Below are 20,944 nucleotides of genomic sequence, written 5' to 3' on the forward strand. Positions count from 1 at the left end.
GATTTACTTAATCACATAATTAATAAATAATAAAAGTACATACGATATCAGGAATGCAATTTTAAAAATTTTTATTGGTTGTTGGTTAGCGGTCACCGATAGTTAATCGCTCCTAGACTTACAAATATTTTCTAGAATATTGTTATAGAGACTTGTTATTATTATTTAGCTTTTAAGAGCTTGTAATCACATTTTCACATATTTTGCACTTACAACACAACAGAGTGAGACATGGTGAATCTTTTGATACCAAATAACTGTAATGTGAATTTTGTTGCAAGTCAACCTTTAAACAAAAACTGCCACGAACAGCTTTCACTGTCTTTTTATAGGTACATATCTGTATATCAGACACGGAATCGGACACGCCGATTCCGATTTTGTACTCAACTTAAAGATTGGTCCACTAACTTTTAAATTCATTCTTGTTGAAAGCTTTTGAAACCATATTGTATGTGGTTACAGATATGCTTATACCTGCAGTTATGCATCAAAAGTGGACTTGTTTTAGATTATACAGCATACTATATCATTTTAACCAATTTAATCGGTTTCAATCTTAAAACATCAGTCAGTCAAAGGTAGGTAGTCAAATTTGTTAGTGACAGTCAAGGAAACAGTAGGCAGATCACCTTAAACATCACAAATATCGCAAACCATGGACAAATCTACTGAGATTTTGTCTGAGTTCATCTTTAATAATTTGTTTAAACTCAGATGGACAATTTCTTATAACTGTTGACTGTATATTTGGAAAGCATTGAAACAATGCTTTCAGTTTTACACAGTTTATTATGAATAATTTCATTCATGACGTTGCAATGAGTTAACCGAACTTACTAGAGTATGGACTCTAGAAACTTACTAGAACAAACTTACTACAGTATGCTGCTCTATTTAATTCTCTAAATAGAAACAGAAGCAGATGATGATGAAAATAAAAGTAACCAACAAACTGCCTATTTGGTTGTTAGAATGTTAATTAAACAAAGCAAAGCGGTTTCAGAATATACTACACGCGGTTCGGCAACATCTCATCCCAAACATGGCCGAGTCTTCAGCAACAATGAGGATTCCAAGAAGGTATGTAATAATTGGTATTACTACGTGTTGGAGATGTATTGATATTACTATGTGTTGGAGATGTATTGAGATTACTGTCTGGGAGATGTATTGGTATTACTATATGTTGGAGATGTATTGGTATTACTATGTGTTGGAGATGTATTGGTATTACTATGTGTTGGAGATGTAATTGGTATTACTATGTGTTGGAGATGTATTGGTATTACTATGTGTTGGAGATGTATTGATATTACTATGCGTTGGAGATGTATTGGTATTACTATATGTTGGAGATGTATTGATATTACTATGTGTTGGAGATGTATTAGTATTACTATGTGTTGGGGATGTATTAGTATTACTATATGTTGGATATGTAATTGGTATTACTATATGTTGGAGGTGTATTGGTATTACTATGTGTTGGAGATGTATTGGTATTACTATATGTTGGAGATGTATTGATATTACTATGTGTTGGAGATGTATTAGTATTACTATGTGTTGGAGATGTATTAGTATTACTATGTGTTGGAGATGTATTGGTATTACTATATGTTGGAGATGTATTGATATTACTATGTGTTGGAGATGTATTAGTATTACTATGTGTTGGAGATGTATTGGTATTATTATGTGTTGGAGATGTATTGATATTATTATGTGTTAGAGATGTATTGGTATTACTATGTGTTGGAGATGTAATGGTATTACTATATGTTGGAGATATATTGGTATTACTATGTGTTGGAGACGTATTGATATTACTATGTGTTAGAGATGTTTTGGTATTACTATGTGTTGGAGATGTATTGGTATTACTATATGTTAGAGATGTATTGGTATTACTATGTGTTAGAGATGTATTGGTATTACTATGTGTTAGAGATGTATTGGTATTACTATATGTTGGAGATGTATTGGTATTACTATGTGTTGGAGATGTATTGGTATTACTATGTGTTGGAGATGTATTGATATTACTATGTGTTGGAGATGTATTGGTATTACTATGTGTTGGAGATGTATTGGTATTACTATGTGTTGGAGATGTATTGATATTACTATGTGTTGGAGATGTATTAGTATTACTATGTGTTGGAGATGTATTAGTATTACTATATGTTGGAGATGTATTGGTATTACTATATGTTGGAGATGTATTGGTATTAATATGTGTTGGAGATATATTGGTATTACTATGTGTTGAAGATGTATTGATATTACTATGCGTTGGAGATGTATTGGTATTACTATATGTTGGAGATGTATTGATATTACTATGTGTTGGAGATGTATTAGTATTACTATGTGTTGGAGATGTATTAGTATTACTATATGTTGGATATGTAATTGGTATTACTATATGTTGGAGGTGTATTGGTATTACTATGTGTTGGAGATGTATTGGTATTACTATGTGTTGGAGATGTATTGGTATTACTATGTGTTGGAGATGTATTGATATTACTATGTGTTGGAGATGTATTAGTATTACTATGTGTTGGAGATGTATTAGTATTACTATATGTTGGAGATGTATTAGTATTACTATATGTTGGAGATGTATTGGTATTACTATATGTTGGAGATGTATTAGTATTACTATATGTTGGAGATGTATTGGTATTACTATATGTTGGAGATGTATTGGTATTAATATGTGTTGGAGATATATTGGTATTACTATGTGTTGAAGATGTATTGGTATTACTATATGTTGGAGATGTATTGGTATTAATATGTGTTGGAGATATATTGATATTACTATGTGTTAGAGATGTATTGATATTACTATGTGTTGGAGATATATTGGTATTACTATGTGTTGGAGATGTATTGGTATTACTATGTGTTGGAGATGTATTGGTATTACTATGTGTTGGAGATGTATTGATATTACTATGTGTTGGAGATGTATTAGTATTACTATGTGTTGGAGATGTATTAGTATTACTATATGTTGGAGATGTATTGGTATTACTATATGTTGGAGATGTATTGATATTACTATGTGTTAGAGATGTATTGATATTACTATGTGTTGGAGATATATTGGTATTAATATGTGTTGGAGATATATTGGTATTACTATGTGTTGAAGATGTATTGATATTACTATGCGTTGGAGATGTATTGGTATTACTATATGTTGGAGATGTATTGATATTACTATGTGTTGGAGATATATTGGTATTACTATGTGTTGGAGATGTATTGATATTACTATGTGTTAGAGATGTATTGATATTACTATGTGTTGGAGATATATTGGTATTACTATGTGTTGGAGATGTATTAGTATTACTATATGTTGGAGATGTATTGGTATTACTATGTGTTAGAGATGTATTGATATTACTATGTGTTGGAGATATATTGGTATTAATATGTGTTGGAGATATATTGGTATTACTATGTGTTGAAGATGTATTGATATTACTATGCGTTGGAGATGTATTGGTATTACTATATGTTGGAGATGTATTGATATTACTATGTGTTGGAGATGTATTAGTATTACTATGTGTTGGAGATGTATTAGTATTACTATGTGTTGGAGATGTATTAGTATTACTATATGTTGGATATGTAATTGGTATTACTATATGTTGGAGGTGTATTGGTATTACTATGTGTTGGAGATGTATTGGTATTACTATATGTTGGAGATGTATTGATATTACTATGTGTTGGAGATGTATTAGTATTACTATGTGTTGGAGATGTATTAGTATTACTATGTGTTGGAGATGTATTGGTATTACTATATGTTGGAGATGTATTGATATTACTATGTGTTGGAGATGTATTGATATTACTATATGTTGGAGATGTATTAGTATTACTATGTGTTGGAGATGTATTAGTATTACTATATGTTGGATATGTAATTGGTATTACTATATGTTGGAGGTGTATTGGTATTACTATGTGTTGGAGATGTATTGGTATTACTATATGTTGGAGATGTATTGATATTACTATGTGTTGGAGATGTATTAGTATTACTATGTGTTGGAGATGTATTAGTATTACTATGTGTTGGAGATGTATTGGTATTACTATATGTTGGAGATGTATTGATATTACTATGTGTTGGAGATGTATTGGTATTACTATGTGTTGGAGATGTATTGGTATTATTATGTGTTGGAGATGTATTGATATTATTATGTGTTAGAGATGTATTGGTATTACTCTGTGTTGGAGATGTATTGATATTACTATGCGTTGGAGATGTATTGGTATTACTATATGTTGGAGATGTATTGATATTGCTATGTGTTGGAGATGTATTAGTATTACTATGTGTTGGAGATGTATTAGTATTACTATATGTTGGATATGTAATTGGTATTACTATATGTTGGAGGTGTATTGGTATTACTATGTGTTGGAGATGTATTGGTATTACTATATGTTGGAGATGTATTGATATTACTATGTGTTGGAGATGTATTAGTATTACTATGTGTTGGAGATGTATTAGTATTACTATGTGTTGGAGATGTATTGGTATTACTATATGTTGGAGATGTATTGATATTACTATGTGTTGGAGATGTATTAGTATTACTATGTGTTGGAGATGTATTGGTATTATTATGTGTTGGAGATGTATTGATATTATTATGTGTTAGAGATATATTGGTATTACTATATGTTGGAGATGTATTGGTATTACTATGTGTTGGAGATGTAATGGTATTACTATATGTTGGAGATATATTGGTATTACTATGTGTTGGAGACGTATTGATATTACTATGTGTTAGAGATGTTTTGGTATTACTATGTGTTGGAGATGTATTGGTATTATTATATGTTGGAGATGTATTGATATTACTATGTGTTGGAGATGTATTAGTATTACTATGTGTTGGAGATGTATTAGTATTACTATGTGTTGGAGATGTATTGGTATTACTATATGTTGGAGATGTATTGATATTACTATGTGTTGGAGATGTATTAGTATTACTATGTGTTGGAGATGTATTGGTATTATTATGTGTTGGAGATGTATTGATATTATTATGTGTTAGAGATATATTGGTATTACTATATGTTGGAGATGTATTGGTATTACTATGTGTTGGAGATGTAATGGTATTACTATATGTTGGAGATATATTGGTATTACTATGTGTTGGAGACGTATTGATATTACTATGTGTTGGAGATGTATTGGTATTACTATGTGTTGGAGATGTATTGATATTACTATGTGTTAGAGATATATTGGTATTACTATATGTTAGAGATGTATTGATATTAATATGTGTTGGAGATGTATTAGTATTACTATGTGTTGGAGATGTATTGGTATTACTATATGTTGGAGATATATTGGTATTACTATGTGTTAGAGATGTATTGGTATTACTATGTGTTGGAGATGTATTAGTATTACTATGTGTTGGAGATGTATTGGTATTACTATATGTTGGAGATATATTGGTATTACTATGTGTTAGAGATGTATTGGTATTACTATGTGTTAGGGATGTATTGGTATTACTCTGTGTTGGAGATGTATTGGTATTACTATATGTTGGAGATATATTGGTATTACTATGTGTTGGAGATGTATTGGTATTACTATGCGTTGGAGGTGTATTGGTATTACTATGTGTTAGAGATGTATTGGTATTACTATGTGTTGGAGATATATTACTATTTTAGTCATTATTCGGTTCTTAAGCCTTTCCTTTAGTTTGGTTTGTACTAGCTTGTTTTCTTACCCTAAAATCATTCATATATATATTATATATATATTCAAATCATAATGTTTGTAAGATGAAATTAGGAACTATAGAATGTATGAACTAGTCATTGTATTGTAATGGAGTTACTTTTACTATTACTTGTATGATAAGGTTTCTGATAAGGAGTTTCTATTATCTGCATTAATGTTTTTAGTGTGATTTGCAGTTAGCCAGCCTTTCTTATGAATCACCATAGCACTGCTGGTCTTTGTAGGGTTTGCCGCAGCTAAATTTCTCAGGAGACAGAAAACACATTGAAGGTAAATTATATTATGAAGTACTATGTACTTGTGTGAGAAAATTGCGCTGTAATAATTTTCTTGACAGCGTCTCAGATAACCTGTTAAACATTTGCAGTTCATAATAAGTATTCATTTCAAATTTATTTTGTATTCCAGAATACTACAAGTATGTTGCAATAGTTTTGATATTTTGTACGTACAAAATATATTTTTTCAGAACGTTTTGCTGACAACTCTTTAAAACATTTGTTTATTTAAAACAAAAGACATTAAATATAAACCATCACCATATTGTTTGGTTATATCTTATATTAGTCGCAGTTATCCACAGTGGTTGTGCTAAATCAAACAAATAGATATTAGTCAATTTCTCATGGTTAGACAAAGCTCTTTTTTCTCAATCCCATACACAGTTACAAGGTCTAACTGCTATGCTTCGCTATGTATTAGGGCCCATATTTTAGATGCAGGTTTCAGAATGCTAGCTAGATCCCATATAGCCTGAGTTTGCACAATTTGAGCACAAAATGTGGAAATATGTATTACATGTATAGCAATTTGTATGGTTAGACAAGGGTTAAACTTGATTTACAGTACCCTTAACCCTTTTGCTGAGGAAACAACCGAAATGTCGTCTATCTGTTCTGGGGGGAAACGACAAATCTGTCGATTTCAGTAGACCTCTATAAAGCTGTCGCCTACTAACAATAAACGAAGGATATGTCTGTTATTAATTCCTAAATATTATCGGTAAGATATTAATTTATGATTTACTGCTATATGAAACGAATATCTGAGCGGTGTTGCCTTCTGCTACAAGTTTGAAAAAACGAAATCACGATTCTTTCGAAAAAAAAATGTAAGCTGGAAAAACCAGTCAACATGTTGCGTAACGTTCAAAATGAAAAGATAAAATGTTATTTGACCACAGTCGTTAGTGATCTTTTGCCTGATCAGTATGATAATAATTCAGATGATGGTAGTGATGTGAACTCCGAAGACTTTGAATATAAAGAGAAAAGTGATCGTTATGATGATTCGGTCAATGATAATGCTATATCCACCAGTGTTGTTGTTGTGAATACTAGAAGAGTGCCGCAACTCTAATACTATTAATACCTGTGCTACTAACATTTCGCCAATTTTTAAAATTGATGAATAAGAAGATGAAGCTCATGTTTTTAAGCACGCAGGGTTTTAATGGTTGGAAAATTGTTACTGCCTTATATGGTGACAAGCCTCTCCATCACTCCACAATTTCTCCTCTCCCGTATGGCTCAACTTTGCACCACCTGTTAATACTTTATTGCTGGAGTATTTCGATCACTTTTTTCTTCTGTAAGCACAGTCTAAACTGCATTTATGAGGAAATGCTACAGTGGAGCTACTAAAAAGGCATTTATCGGACTGTGTTTAAACAAGGGTTTGTTCAAAGCTCCAAAGAATGCAGTTTACTTTGATGGAAAGTATCACAACCAAAACCTTATGATATTTCGAGAGACCATGTAACAGGACACCTTCAAACTCATGCTCAGATTTTTATATATTTCTGACAGCTATAGTAGAGAAGTAGCTATAGAAGTGGTCATCCTCAATATAAGTTTAGGAAAGTTCTGGAACATTTGACAGCCAAGTGGTAACAAAGTTAGGATCTCTCCAAAGGGATCTCAATAGATGAAACAAGCGTAGGATTCAGAAGTCGTCACTGCCTAGTCAACTACACCCGCATAAAAAAGTATCACCAATGCGGCCCGAAGTAGTGCAATCTTGCCGACTCAGAGACTAGATATGTGCACAATACTGTCGATGTGTATAACATACTTTTGGAAAATCACAGTGAAAAAAGGCAAAATTTGGTAGTTGATAACTATTACACTAGATGAGTTCTCTGTGAAGAAATGATCAAAAAGCAAATATATATGTGACTAGCACAGTACACACAGGCTGCCGAGGTTTGCCTGAAGGCATCAATGCTAAGCTGTCAACCCAAGGGATGACGAAAGATAGCCAGATCTTGGCATTGTCCTCGGTAGACAGGCAAGAAGTGCGCATGTCTACACAGTCTTTTGCAAAGACTTGCGAGAACACGCATTGGAATAGTCCGGTCAAAACATTACCAGCTGTAATGGTGGAATACGATGCTAGAATAGGTGTCGCTGACACAGCTGATCAAATGGCCAACACTTATGCTACTTAGCGAAAAACTATGAAACAATGAAAGAAAATATCGTTCCATTTCCTTGACAAAACAATGACTAATATGTATATTATGTACTAGATGAATATGCCTGGCATTGCCCGAGTAATAAGTCTTGGCACAGAAAATTTATTTTTATTTAACATATAACAACAGTTACCATTCTAACTTTCAAACTTCATATCATGAGAAAAGTGTTTTGTGCAGTTTAAGAGAAAATAAAACAACGGTAAAGGTTTTCAAACTTTGACAAACAATTGTAACTTTTAAACTTCATATCATGAGGAAAATGTTTTGTGTAGGTCAAATAAATTCAAAAGCAAAATATCACCACTATCAAAGTGTTTTAATGTGAAATAGCAAGTATTAGCTGAATTAGGTCTGTTTTGCTAGGATTACAATAAAAGATGCTTTGGTAATGATATAATTAATACAAACTGAAAACACAAAATAAAAATCCTTGAATATGTTGAATTAATAATAACCATTCGTGCATAGAAATGTGAGTGTATAAAAAGGTTACCGTTTCAGTAGAAACTTTGAATACGACAACATTGTTACCTCTCTATACTCGTGCCTCGATACTGGTAGCTCTCGATACTGGTACAAATGTAAAAATGGGAAATCGGGCTGTCTTTGTCTGACTAAACGAAGAGAGAATGCCGAGGCTATTCATACTCGAGATAATACAATTGTCCGCGTGACAAGTATTAGCCTTGACCGCGATTTAACTTGAGATTTAATTAATCTCAAGTTAACTTGATTAATCTCTTTAATTTGATTAATCTTTGAGATTCATATATATAGATAAGCTAAATCCGAATGAACAGAATTCATACAAAATCCTGGACAGAACAATGACCAATGCATATATTATGTTTAAGCTAAATCCCAACATCGCAAAGCCAATGGAACATTATAACTTTATTGTAGAGGTAATTGATGTCCTGCTCAGTGGTTCCCAAGAGTCTCGGCACCGTGTTCGTAGACCAAGCCTGGGAATCATGCAGTTCAGATTTACAGCTAGACATTTTTGTGAAACAATCCCAGACTAAAAGCGTCAAGTCTGTGCTTTTTGTAGCAAGAGCAGAGGTGGCAGCTACAAAGGAACACGCATTTCAAAATGGTGTAAGAGCTGTGGCATTGGACTCTGCCAAAAGTAATGCATCCAAGCACTACATACTTAGACAGTTGTAGCAGCACATATGTAAATGAATGTTTATGTACAAAAGACTTTTTTAATAGAAATAAATTTCAGTTCAAGCTACATATGTTCATAGGATAGCGAAAATTTTATCGAATACTCAAAAAAATGACACGATTTTCGGTTGTTTTTAGAAGACTTTTACCAGGCGAGTGGGTTAAACATAGCATAGAGGTTGCTGTTAACCTTTTTAGGGAAAACACTCTGCTATTTTTAGCTCGATGTTCTTACAACCAAAACCCTTTTACCCACTCTCATTAACATCCCTTCATAATAGAAATATCTAACAAAGGCTTGTGTCTATCTTTTATCAGAATGCCTCTCTGACCAAACTCACAACGATCACAAAAACTACTATGCTGAGAAAGGATTAGACGGGATGTTCAACCCTTTGAGACATGGTATACAAAGTGCTGTATTACCAACTCAGAGAGAGATACTTTGCTATCCTGTAGCCCGATATCCTGATAACCAAAATCCTCTCCTCCCACTATCACTACAGAAGAAGCTAGGTAAGATGCCCTTGAGTCTACTGACTTATTGAAGTAAAATCTTAGGCCTCAAAGTATTCTAACAACTTGAATAGTTTAAAGCGCGTATTTTATTGTGATCGCCAAATGCCTGCATTTCTCTTTAAAATAACTTATCAGAATAGGGCAACTAACTAATATTCAGAGGCTGAATACCAACTCAAGAGTGAAGATGTTCTAAGAAAAATCTTTAGACTAACAAACATAACATAGCCAAACATCTGCATTTAAAACAAATCTATCAGGATGGAGCAACTCTAACTGATGTTCACAAGCTGAAGATTAGAAAGACATGCGATATGACTGTAAACATAGCAGTTAAATCATCTCTTAGTCATTTGGTTAAATGAGGAGTTGTGTTACACTGTTCATCATGTCCCTCCTGTGTTTTTATTTCAAAGTTAGTTACCATTCTAAACTTCATATCATGAGAAGTGTTCTGTGCAGTTTAAGAGAAAAAATAAAACAGCTGTAAAGGTTTTCAAACATTGACAAACAATTGTAACTTTTAAACTTCATATCATTAGGAAAATGTTTTGTGTAGGTCAAATAAATTCAAAAACAAAATAAAACCACTATCAAAGTGTTTTAATGTGAAATAATTAGCAAGTAATAGCTGAATTAGGTCTGTTTTGCAAGGATTACAATAAAAGATGATTTGGTAATGATATAATTGATACGAACTGAAAAAAAAAATAAAAATCCTTGAATATGTTGAATTAATAATAACCATTCATGCATAGAAATGTGAGTGTATAAAAAAGGTTACTGTTCTAGTAGAAACTTTGAATACGACAATATTGTTACCTTTTGATACTGGTACCTCGATACTGGTAGCTCTCGATACTGGTACAAATAGAAAAATGGGAAATACAGAAGTACAGAAAACACAAACTTTGAGATTTATATATAATTATAGATAAGCTAAATCCGAATGTCACAAAGCCAGTGGAATATTATAACTTTATTGTAGAGGTAATTAAAGGCCTGCTCAGTGGTTCCCAAGAGTCTCGGCACCGTGTTCGTAGACCAAGCCTGGGAATCATGCAGTCCAGATTTACAGCTAGACATTTTTGTGAAACAATCCCAGACTAAAAGCGTCAAGTCTGTGCTTTTTGTAGCAAGAGCAGAGGTGGTAGCTACAAAGGAACACGCATTTCAAAATGGTGTAAGAGCTGTGGCATTGGACTCTGCCAAAAGGAATGCTTCCAAGCATTACATGATTAAACAGTTGTAGCAGCACATATGTAAATGAATGTTTATGTACAAAAGACTTTTTTAATAGAAATAAATTTCAGCTCAAGCTACATATGTTCATAGGATACCGAAAATTTTATGACACGATTTTCGGTTGTTTTTGGAAGACTTTTACCAGGCGAATGGGTTAAACATAGCATAGAGGTTGCTGTTAACCTTTTTAGGGAAAACACTCTGCTATTTTTAGCTCGATGTTCTTACAAACAAAACCCCTTTACCCACTCTCACTAACATCCCTTCAGAATATTAGTATCTAACAAAGGCTTGTGTCTATCTTTTATCAGAACGCCTATTTGACCAAACTCACAACGATCGCGAAAACTACTATGCTGAGAAAGGATTAGACTGGATGTTCAACCCTTTGAGACATGGTATACAAAGTGCTGTATCAACATCTCAAACAGAGATACTTTGCTATCCTGTAGCCTGGTATCCTGATAACCAAAATCCTCTCCCTTTATCATTACAGAAGAAGCTAGGTAAGATGCCCTTGAGTCTACTGACTTGTTGAAGTAAGATCTTAGGCCTAAAAGTATTCTAACAAATTGAATAGTTTAAAGCGCGTATTGTATTGTAATCGCCAAATGCCTGCATTTCTCTTTAAAATAACCTATCGGAATAGGGCAACTCTAATATTCAGAGGCTGAATACCAACTCAAGAGTGAAGATGTTCTAAGAAAACTCTCTAGTCTTATCATTGTGAGTTGTTGCAGCTATTGAACCTACCAACATTTATTCCACTATGATATACCCTAGGGATGTGCTCACATGGCTTCATTTCTGTCTTCTCTCAGAGCGCTCTGATGACCACTCTTACCAAACACACAATGATAAGAAAAACTACTATACTGAGACAGGATTGGGCTGGATGTTCAACCCCTTGAAACATGGCATACAAAGTGCTGCATCACCAGCTAAAAGATATATACTTTGCTATCCTGTAGCCCGGTATCCTGATAACCAAAATCCTCTCCTCCCACTATCACTACAGAAGAAGCTAGGTATGATACCAACTCTACTTTGTTTGTAAAATGCGTACATAGATAACTCAAAAGTGAAGATGTTCTAAGAAAAATCTTTAGTTTAACAAACGTAACATAGCCAAACATCTGCATTTTTAAAACAAATCTATCAGGATGGAGCAACTCTAATTGATGTTCACAAGCTGAAGGTTAGAAAAACATGCGATATGACTGTAAACATTGCAGTTAAATCATATCTTAGTCATTTGGTTAAATGAGGAGTTGTGTTATACTGTTCATCATGTCCCTGTTGTGTTTTTATTTTAAAGTACTTGGATACAGTGAATGGTAACTTCATGGTGATGTTTAAATTGACGTTTTTGCTGAACAGTATGGAATAAGCCTTCAAAAAAGAGGTCAACAGCCTAAATTTAAGCCATAGTTAAGCCTAAATTCACCTAAGATTATTCGTTATTAGTATAGATAAAACTTTGGAAGGATGCATACTTGTTGAAGTGGGTTGACTTGATACAAGTTCCATTTGTAACATGAGCATGCACATCAATTTCATCATTGTGCAAATGTATATGAACCATTCACTACCAGGTTACACGAGTTTTTATATCAAGTTGTGTGAGCATTATGTAGAGCTAATATCATACAGAAAGTCCTGTATTTGGTGTCATGGTGTTAGCTTGATTTATTGTAATTGATTTAGTGAAGGGGTGCTGTTGTTTCTGTGTGATCGGTGAACTTTTGCTATTGTCAGGAATATAGTAATAATAGTAAGTTTGCAGTGTGCTGTCTTCATCAATATACAGTATGTACCACATGTCTTCATCAATATACAGTATGTACCACATGTCTTCATCAATATACAGTATGTACCACATCTTGTGAATACATATACCGTCAACTACACTGTAGTTAGGGAACAACTGAAGTGGTATGAGATGTTTCTACTTAAATACTACTACGTTCCTCAAACACTGATGGAACATGCAATATATTTTATTATCACTCTTTTAAAGCTTTTTATGGAATACTGTACTAGTTGACAACCGGGCTTATGGTTACTCATGTAGGACATAACGTGTAATGCTTGCGGTGGACCCATTTGGGAAACCTTCATTTTACCTGCAGTATTGCATATCAGTAATTGCGTGTTTTCAGCTTGGACAACATTAGAAAACAACAAAATGCAGCTTTAAAAACCATTGAACTGGCTTTTAGTGTCTAGTAGATATGACATAAATGCTGTACACTTAACTGCTGATATTATCCCGTGGTCTACAGGCGCGATGAGTCCAAGAGAGTTCCTCGAAACGGTTCTTCGTGAGCTCTCACTTGATGAGCGAGAGTCACTGCTGGTTGATGAGAAGCAGAGAAGAACAACCTTCCTTGTCAACTGGCCTCATGATGGAAACTTGTCTGGTATTAAGATGGCTCAGGCAGGATTCTACTGTGTCGGTTTGTACTTCTGCATTGCCAGCGTATATTCTATAGATGACTGATAGAGTATAGTATATATTCTATAAATGACTATGAGAGAGTATAGTGTATATTCTATAGATGACTATGAGAAAGTATAGTGTATAATCTATAGATGACTATAAGAGAGTATAGTGTATATTCTATAGATGACTATGAGAGAGTATAGTGTATATTCTATCGATGACTATGAGAGAGTATAGTGTATATTCTATAGATGACTATGAGAGAGTGTAGTGTATATTCTGTAGATGACTATGAGAGAGTATAGTGTATATTCTATAGATGACAATGAGAGAGTTTAGTGTATATTCTATAGATGATTATGAGAGAGTATAGTGTATATTCTATAGATGACTATAAGAGAGTATAGTGTATATTCTATAGATGAATATGAGAGAGTATAGTGTATATTCTATAGATGACTATGAGAGAGTATAGTATATATTCTATAGATGACTATGAGAGAGTATAGTGTATATTCTATAGATGACTATAAAAGAGTATAGTGTATAATCTATAGATGACTATGAGAGAGTATAGTGTATATTCTATAAATGACTATGAGAGAGTATAGTGTATATTCTATGGATGACTATGAGAGAGTATAGTGTATATTCTATAGATGACTATGAGAGAGTATAGTATATATTCTATAGATGACTATGAGAGAGTATAGTTTATATTTTATAGATGACTATGAGAGAGTATAGTTTATATTCTATAGATGACTATGAGAGAGTATAGTATATATTATATAGATGACTATAAGAGAGTATAGTATATATTCTATAGATGACTATAAGAGAGTATAGTGTATATTCTATAGATGACTATGAGAGAGTATAGTGTATATTCTATAGATGACTATGAGAGAGTATAGTGTATATTCTATGGATGACTATGAGAGAGTATAGTGTATATTCTATAGATGACTATGAGAGAGTATAGTGTATATTCTGTAGATGACTATAAGAGAGTATGGTGTATAATCTATAGATGACTATGAGAGAGTATAGTATACCGTACAGGATGAATTTATTCGCGGAGTTATATTTCGCGAAAATTGTCTTTTCATGCATATTCGCGGATGAGTTTATTCGCGGCTGAAAACTGCCACTCTCTAGGAAAAGTTAACTCTATTACGTCGAGCAATAGACTTAACCTTACGCATGCGCGCATTGCGCGTTTCGTTTTCTATTTAGCTTACAACTACGGGTGGATCGTACTAAGCTATAAATTCTTTGTTGCGTTCAGAGGTTTTCACGATTATTCACAGATTTGGAGGCCTTTGATGAACCAACAATTTGTGGTAAGTAATGAGCTTTTCACATTTACTAAATTAGTTGAATCTTACTTTGGTTCTTCGGTAAAACGCAATATTCATGTTTTCCATCCCTACCAATTCATTATTTGTTTTAGTGTGAGAGAGATTTTTCATCATACACGGAAGAACAATGATTGCAAGGGTGGTGTATGTCATTTTTAGAAGATCACGAATCATTCAGGGAAGTCTGGAAATTCAGATAGAAGTGACCGCAGCTACTTACGAGGAGAATATATCTGATTTTAAAAAAAGAGCAAAAACGCCTTTACGAGCACAAATCTTTGGCCAGCCGGCAGAACTTTGCAATAGTAAGCTACGAGGAGAGTTCTGATGATAACTTCCTTACCAGCCATGTAGTAGCAAGAGAATCGCCTTTAACATCTACCCAAGACAGTGACAGCGATGTAGAGCTGATATTACCAAAATAACTAGTCAGAGAGCGCCATTACACGCTAGTATTCACTTATCAAGACTATCAGTTTAATTTTATTGCTCTAGACAACCGCAATATAGACTAAACTGTTTATATTTACTCCATTCATCGTTTGTAAAATTTTATTTGTACACTCAAGTTTGTAATAAATTATAATATATCTATACATGAAATAAGATATATAATTTAATCATGTTTGCTGCAGCGATATCAAGGAGTTGTTGTCAATGAAAGGGTCTAGGTTGACTGGTTGCTTCTCTGCCAATATTCCTGCCTTGATGAATATTACTACTTGTCTCTAGTTTTCATAATCGGAGTAAGTTGTTTTATTCTCAATCTGCAGTAAACACAGAAAAGAAAAAAATCTTAACAAGTGTCAAGGAAGCACAAAAACAATAGCTGAAGTATTTAATGAAAGCGATCAGTTTTTAAACAAAAGAATTAACTAATGCAGTTAATAATGGAAAAAATGTATCTTCACTGCACATCAAATACATACCATAATGTCCAGATCAGAATCATGATCGTCCTCAACTTCGGTATTCGAGATTGATGGAGTTGATTTCAATGTATAAAGACTAGGAGAGCTTTTTTGCGATGATGAAGCCATGCCGAACTACTTGTAAAAACCTTGAATAATTTTGTAAAGTTTGCTGCAATGGCAATAAAACTCGAGCCCCGGCTAGGATTTTAAAGAAGTTTTGGAACTCGGCTACGTTTAGTACTTCTGCCTAGTGGCTATTTTCGCTATGACGCCATTCTGCCTATCTTGTGACAACCTTGAATAATTTTGTAAATAAATGTGATGCATTGGCAATGGTGTTAGCTCAAAGCCTAGGCAATGATTTTAAAAATGTTTTGGAACTCACCTACGTTTAGTAGTTATATTAAAAACTAGCCTAGCGACTAGTTTTCAATTTGATGCAGTAGTTATTCTCCCTTGTGATAAAAAATAGAACTAATTATTCACGGAATTTAATAATTCGCGGAGTTGACTGTTCGCGAAATCGCGAATTTTTATATCCATCGGATATTTTCATCCTGTACGGTATATTCTATAGATGATTATGAGAGAGTATAGTATATATATTATAGATGACTATTAGAGAGTATGGTGTATATTCTATAGATGACAATGAGAGAGTGTAGTATATATTCTATAGATGACAATGGGAGAGGATAGTACATATTCTATAGATGACTATGAGAGAGTATAGTGTATATTCTATAGATGACTATGAGAAGTTATTTTGTGTAATTTGACAGCGTGGTCTGAATTCTGTAGATAACTATGATAGAGTACAGTGTGTGTTCTGCCGTGGAAGTCTTCACAAGTGGGAAGAAGGAGACAACCCTATGACTGAACACGCCAAAATGTTCCCCTTCTGCAGATTTGCTAAGGGTCTTGAATGTGGAAACAAAGAGTACAGAAGTGATGTTCTGGGAACTGAGGAGCTTAAGAATATTACTTTTCTGTGTGTACCAGGTAAAGGCAGACTGTTTATTTTGGCAGTTACTTACATACTAGTAGTATTGTTACCCCAATATGTTCTCTGAGAGGTAGTTACATATATACTGTTAGTATTGTTAACACTACATGTTCTCTGAGAGACAGTTACATGTATACTGTTATTGTTGTTAACATAACATGTTTTCTGTTATTAACTTAGGTTGTTTAGTTTGTTTAGTTTTAAGGCTGCCACAGACTTTTACAGGCTAAAAATTCTTTTCCATACCAGACAGTGTTAAAGGCTGTAGACTGCAGCAGGTAAACGTGGTGTTCATTCTGGTTCTCTGTAACACTATAGTTAAATACATCCCACTATAGTTTAGTTACTTTCATCGTTAGGAAAAGTACTTCCCTAAACCATCCTCTATTATTGGTGATCATTTTTCAGAGTTGAAAAAGAATCGAGATGGAAGTGTCACTACCAACAGCAATGCTTTGGGCATCTCCACCAACAAGGCTGCCATCATTAAGTATGCTATCATAGAATCAAGAAAGAATACATTTGCTCGATGGCCAGCTTCTAATGCCTTAGACGCTGACAGTCTTTGGGAAGCAGGTATGAGTTGTGTACATTGTTTGAGTTGTTGCTGGTTTAATGAAGGTTACTCATACCGTGATCCTGCTGTTTACTGTGTGTCATGTAAAGTACCCCAAATTAATATATTTAATGTATTAATATGTTCTTTCCTTTAATGTTACATGTTTAGTCTGAGTTACTGTGTGTCATGTTGAGTATCCCACATTAATTTATTCTTTCTTTCAGTTGGTTCACATCTTTAGTAGGTATTTTCCGTTACATAGTTGACTGACTCACCAATCTCTAATACATGATCCCCTGTAACATCGGAGTTGTCCTTTCCTTGTAAGCAAGTATCTGAAACCATTTTTGTTGTAAAAAATGTTACATGGACAGCACTACTGCAGAGTCTGAAGTATGACCTTCACTGTTTTTAAAACCTAAGTATAATAACAGAATTATTAAAAGCTTCTAAAAGTTCTTGATTCTGGTAATACACGCTTATGAAATGATGAGTTGTTCTCTCTCAGTTGTAGAGTATTCCATGGTTGATTAATTGTATCAACCATGTCAAGAGTAAGTATGTGAAGAGTAAAGATGTGTGACTGTGTGAGAGATAGAGAGAACATTTTACATAAAGTACGCCCAAGTGGCATAAGTCCTAACAATCAGCATTGCTTATTCTTGCAACCTTGAGTAAGTTCATGTCTAAGCTTGCTTTTTATTTTGAGGTATGACACAGATTAGTTATAGGTGAGGTACTTTTGAATATTTCTTTAAAACATATTCCCATCAGACTACAAAAATATTTTATAGTTTTTGGTTGAATGCTATAATTTGTTAAATCACACTTAACCAGAAAGATTACATTGTTCTGAGTTGATGCTGTAATAAAATAACTGTAGATGGTAAAAATAATGACCTGAGCTGTATCATAATAAATACTGATGGTATAAATAGAAATAACAAGTAAGATGGACAGACAGATCACAGCATCAACTCACTAGACTTGGGTTAGCAATGTTAGACACATATCTAGCCACAAGAGAGGGTAGAGGTACAGGTTGTTATTATTATTGCCCATGATGGAGGAAGGAAAGCAACAGATGGTATTTTGTGATTTTATGTAAATCAGTCTAGTAATTTAGTTACCTGTTTTAGGTTTCTACTACACCGGGTTTGATGATCAAGTCAGGTGTTTCTTCTGCGCTGGTGGACTCCGGGATTGGTCTGTCGGTGATGACCCCTGGCAGGAACATGCAAGGTATTACATTCAGTATTACATCAGGTATTCTCACAGTTATTATATAGAGACATTAATGCTTGTTATGGGATAGTAACAGACATATACTTAACATGAATAATAAATACCTTTGAATGAGTCTGTTACATTTAACCCACTACTTACTCTTCATATCATCATTACTCTCTCTGTAATCTTTTTAACTTTCTCTTAAACTCAGAGACTCTGTCTTATTGTGAAAAAACAAAATTGATGTAACAACTTTCAGCCTTATCTTCTGTTCGCTTATTAGTCTATGTTTCTGTTGCTAGATAGTTAGTCTTGATACCTATTGCTAGGTAGCTGCTTTTAGTATATATTATTAGGTATAAATAGTGTTAATATCTATTGCTATATAGGTAGACTTGATATATATTGCTATATAGATAGTTTTTCTATTTCTTGCTATATAGGCAGTTTTGCTATCCATTGCCAGATTATCTTCTCTTTAATAAGTGATTTTTCGATTTGGAGATTGCTATGACATGGGTAGTAAAAAACATTCTGAACTTGTTGCTGAGGTCTCTCTGATGTCGGTCTCTCTAATCCAGGTGGTTTCCTGACTGCTCCTTTCTGATTCAACACAAAGGTGAAGTGTATGTGAATGAAGTTCACAGGACAACAGCAGATGGAAAGAAAGTAAGTTACAATTTGGGAAGTATATAAATTAGTTGAACTGTTTAGTCTCAGACCTACAGGCACCTTTAATGTACACAGTGGTCATGTGAGTTGCACACAAAAGCACCATGCTGAACACTTTCATGTTAAAATTGAACATATAGATGCTTCCTTCTTTGGTTGAATAGCATATATTGCTGTTTGTTAGCACCCAATTGCAGCACCATAAAATGAGGTACTTTAATAAAGTTAGGAGAAACAAAGTTCAATAGGCGTTTATAGTAGTTGTGTTAAGGCTACATTGTTGATGACATCACTAAGGATTCACGTTGTGACCAAGTTTGTTGTGTACTGCATGTTAAAGAATCCCTGGGTTTTCCCTCTCTACGTCTAGTCACTATAATTACCACAGCATACCTTACAACAAAGACTCAACATGCATCCTTGCCCTTTCATTTAAAAGAGCATTTTTTTGTCAATACCTATCTCTAATACTTCATTTGAAATCATGACTGGATCTAAGGATAAATGATTGTTAAAAAAATAATCGTAACGCAAAACCTACCAAGCTGTACTCTACCACAATTTGATTTAATACAAGTTATAATAATCAGAGCTCTCTGTTATTGCCATGACATGCCACTTACTTCAAATAAAGATAATAATAAAGCTCACTATTATTTTAGTTTTTTCTAATTGCTTGCGTAGGTATCTACTAAATGGTGTATAATACAGACACTTGCTAGTTGGTGCTTGCTACAGATACCTAGCTGATCATCGGTACACACACACCCGTTAGCTGATGTAATACGGTCATCTTCTAGCGGGTGTTCGCTACAGATACCTGCTAGCTGATGTATAATATAGTCACCTGCTAGCTGGTGCTTGCTACAGTCACTTGTAGATGATACCTTCTACAAACAACTACTCATTGGTGCCTGCTACAGGCACCAACGCGTAGCTACAGGCATCATTTTGTACCAAAAATCGATCGTTGTTAAGTTTCTGTTATACTGAGTGTCTCAACAGGTCATCGTTTGTCAGTATTTGAAGTTTTAACTTAATCAAGTTTAGGTCATAATCACAAACTTAGTTAGGAAAACAACTTAATTTTGGCACTTATCAAAGTTCATGTCACCTATTAACCTCTTTTTGCTCAACTAAACATAGTTATCACTCATGTGCTGCCACATTTGACAAGAGGTTCAACTTACATTGACTTAGTTAATAGTATCTTGTTAGATTAATACTCTCTCAAAAGTAAGTACGTGTTGACCACTTATTCGTCTCATAAACACGTCATGCTAGCAAATCTTGAGTAGTCTTTCCATCTTGGTTTCAATAAAAAAATCAGTCTGAGAAGACAGCCTCATTCATCTAGTTCGTTATCTAATTTGTTGTTACAAAGCTGGCACTGTCAGCATCAGAGTGCTGTGTCTCCTCGGATAGTCCTTATTTATTCCACCGTAGCAAAGAGTTGAGTAGTCTTTATAACCACGCTCGGCTCAACCCTGGTTTAAAGCACAGTAATAAATGG

At 33.8% G+C, this 20,944-nt stretch overlaps 2 protein-coding genes across 4 annotated transcripts in view; one reads left to right on the plus strand and one right to left on the minus strand.

Annotated features, from left to right (window-relative positions):
* Positions 1–20,944, plus strand: part of LOC137408862 (baculoviral IAP repeat-containing protein 7-like) — an 88,042-nt gene that overhangs the window by 51,777 nt on the left and 15,321 nt on the right. Inside the window, exons 2-10 of one of the 3 annotated variants that reach the window (XM_068095444.1) lie at positions 914–1,083; positions 6,052–6,097; positions 11,552–11,746; positions 12,062–12,268; positions 13,526–13,699; positions 16,766–16,966; positions 17,379–17,546; positions 18,669–18,771; positions 19,341–19,428. In XM_068095444.1, the coding sequence (XP_067951545.1) occupies positions 914–1,083; positions 6,052–6,097; positions 11,552–11,746; positions 12,062–12,268; positions 13,526–13,699; positions 16,766–16,966; positions 17,379–17,546; positions 18,669–18,771; positions 19,341–19,428 (1,352 nt within the window). Of the gene's footprint in view, positions 1–913; positions 1,084–6,051; positions 6,098–9,794; positions 9,993–11,551; positions 11,747–12,061; positions 12,269–13,525; positions 13,700–16,765; positions 16,967–17,378; positions 17,547–18,668; positions 18,772–19,340; positions 19,429–20,944 lie in introns of all 3 variants that reach the window. The other 2 variants (XM_068095445.1, XM_068095447.1) reach the window with 2 other exon arrangements.
* Positions 3,941–5,979, minus strand: LOC137408622 (homeobox protein 2-like). The gene is given in 3 exon segments (XM_068095214.1): positions 3,941–4,428; positions 5,645–5,767; positions 5,937–5,979. Coding segments are annotated over 3 exon segments (654 nt in total).

The sequence above is a fragment of the Watersipora subatra genome, chromosome 11 (genome assembly GCF_963576615.1).
Source record: "Watersipora subatra chromosome 11, tzWatSuba1.1, whole genome shotgun sequence".
In the NCBI taxonomy this organism is placed as follows: Eukaryota; Metazoa; Bryozoa; class Gymnolaemata; order Cheilostomatida; family Watersiporidae; genus Watersipora; species Watersipora subatra.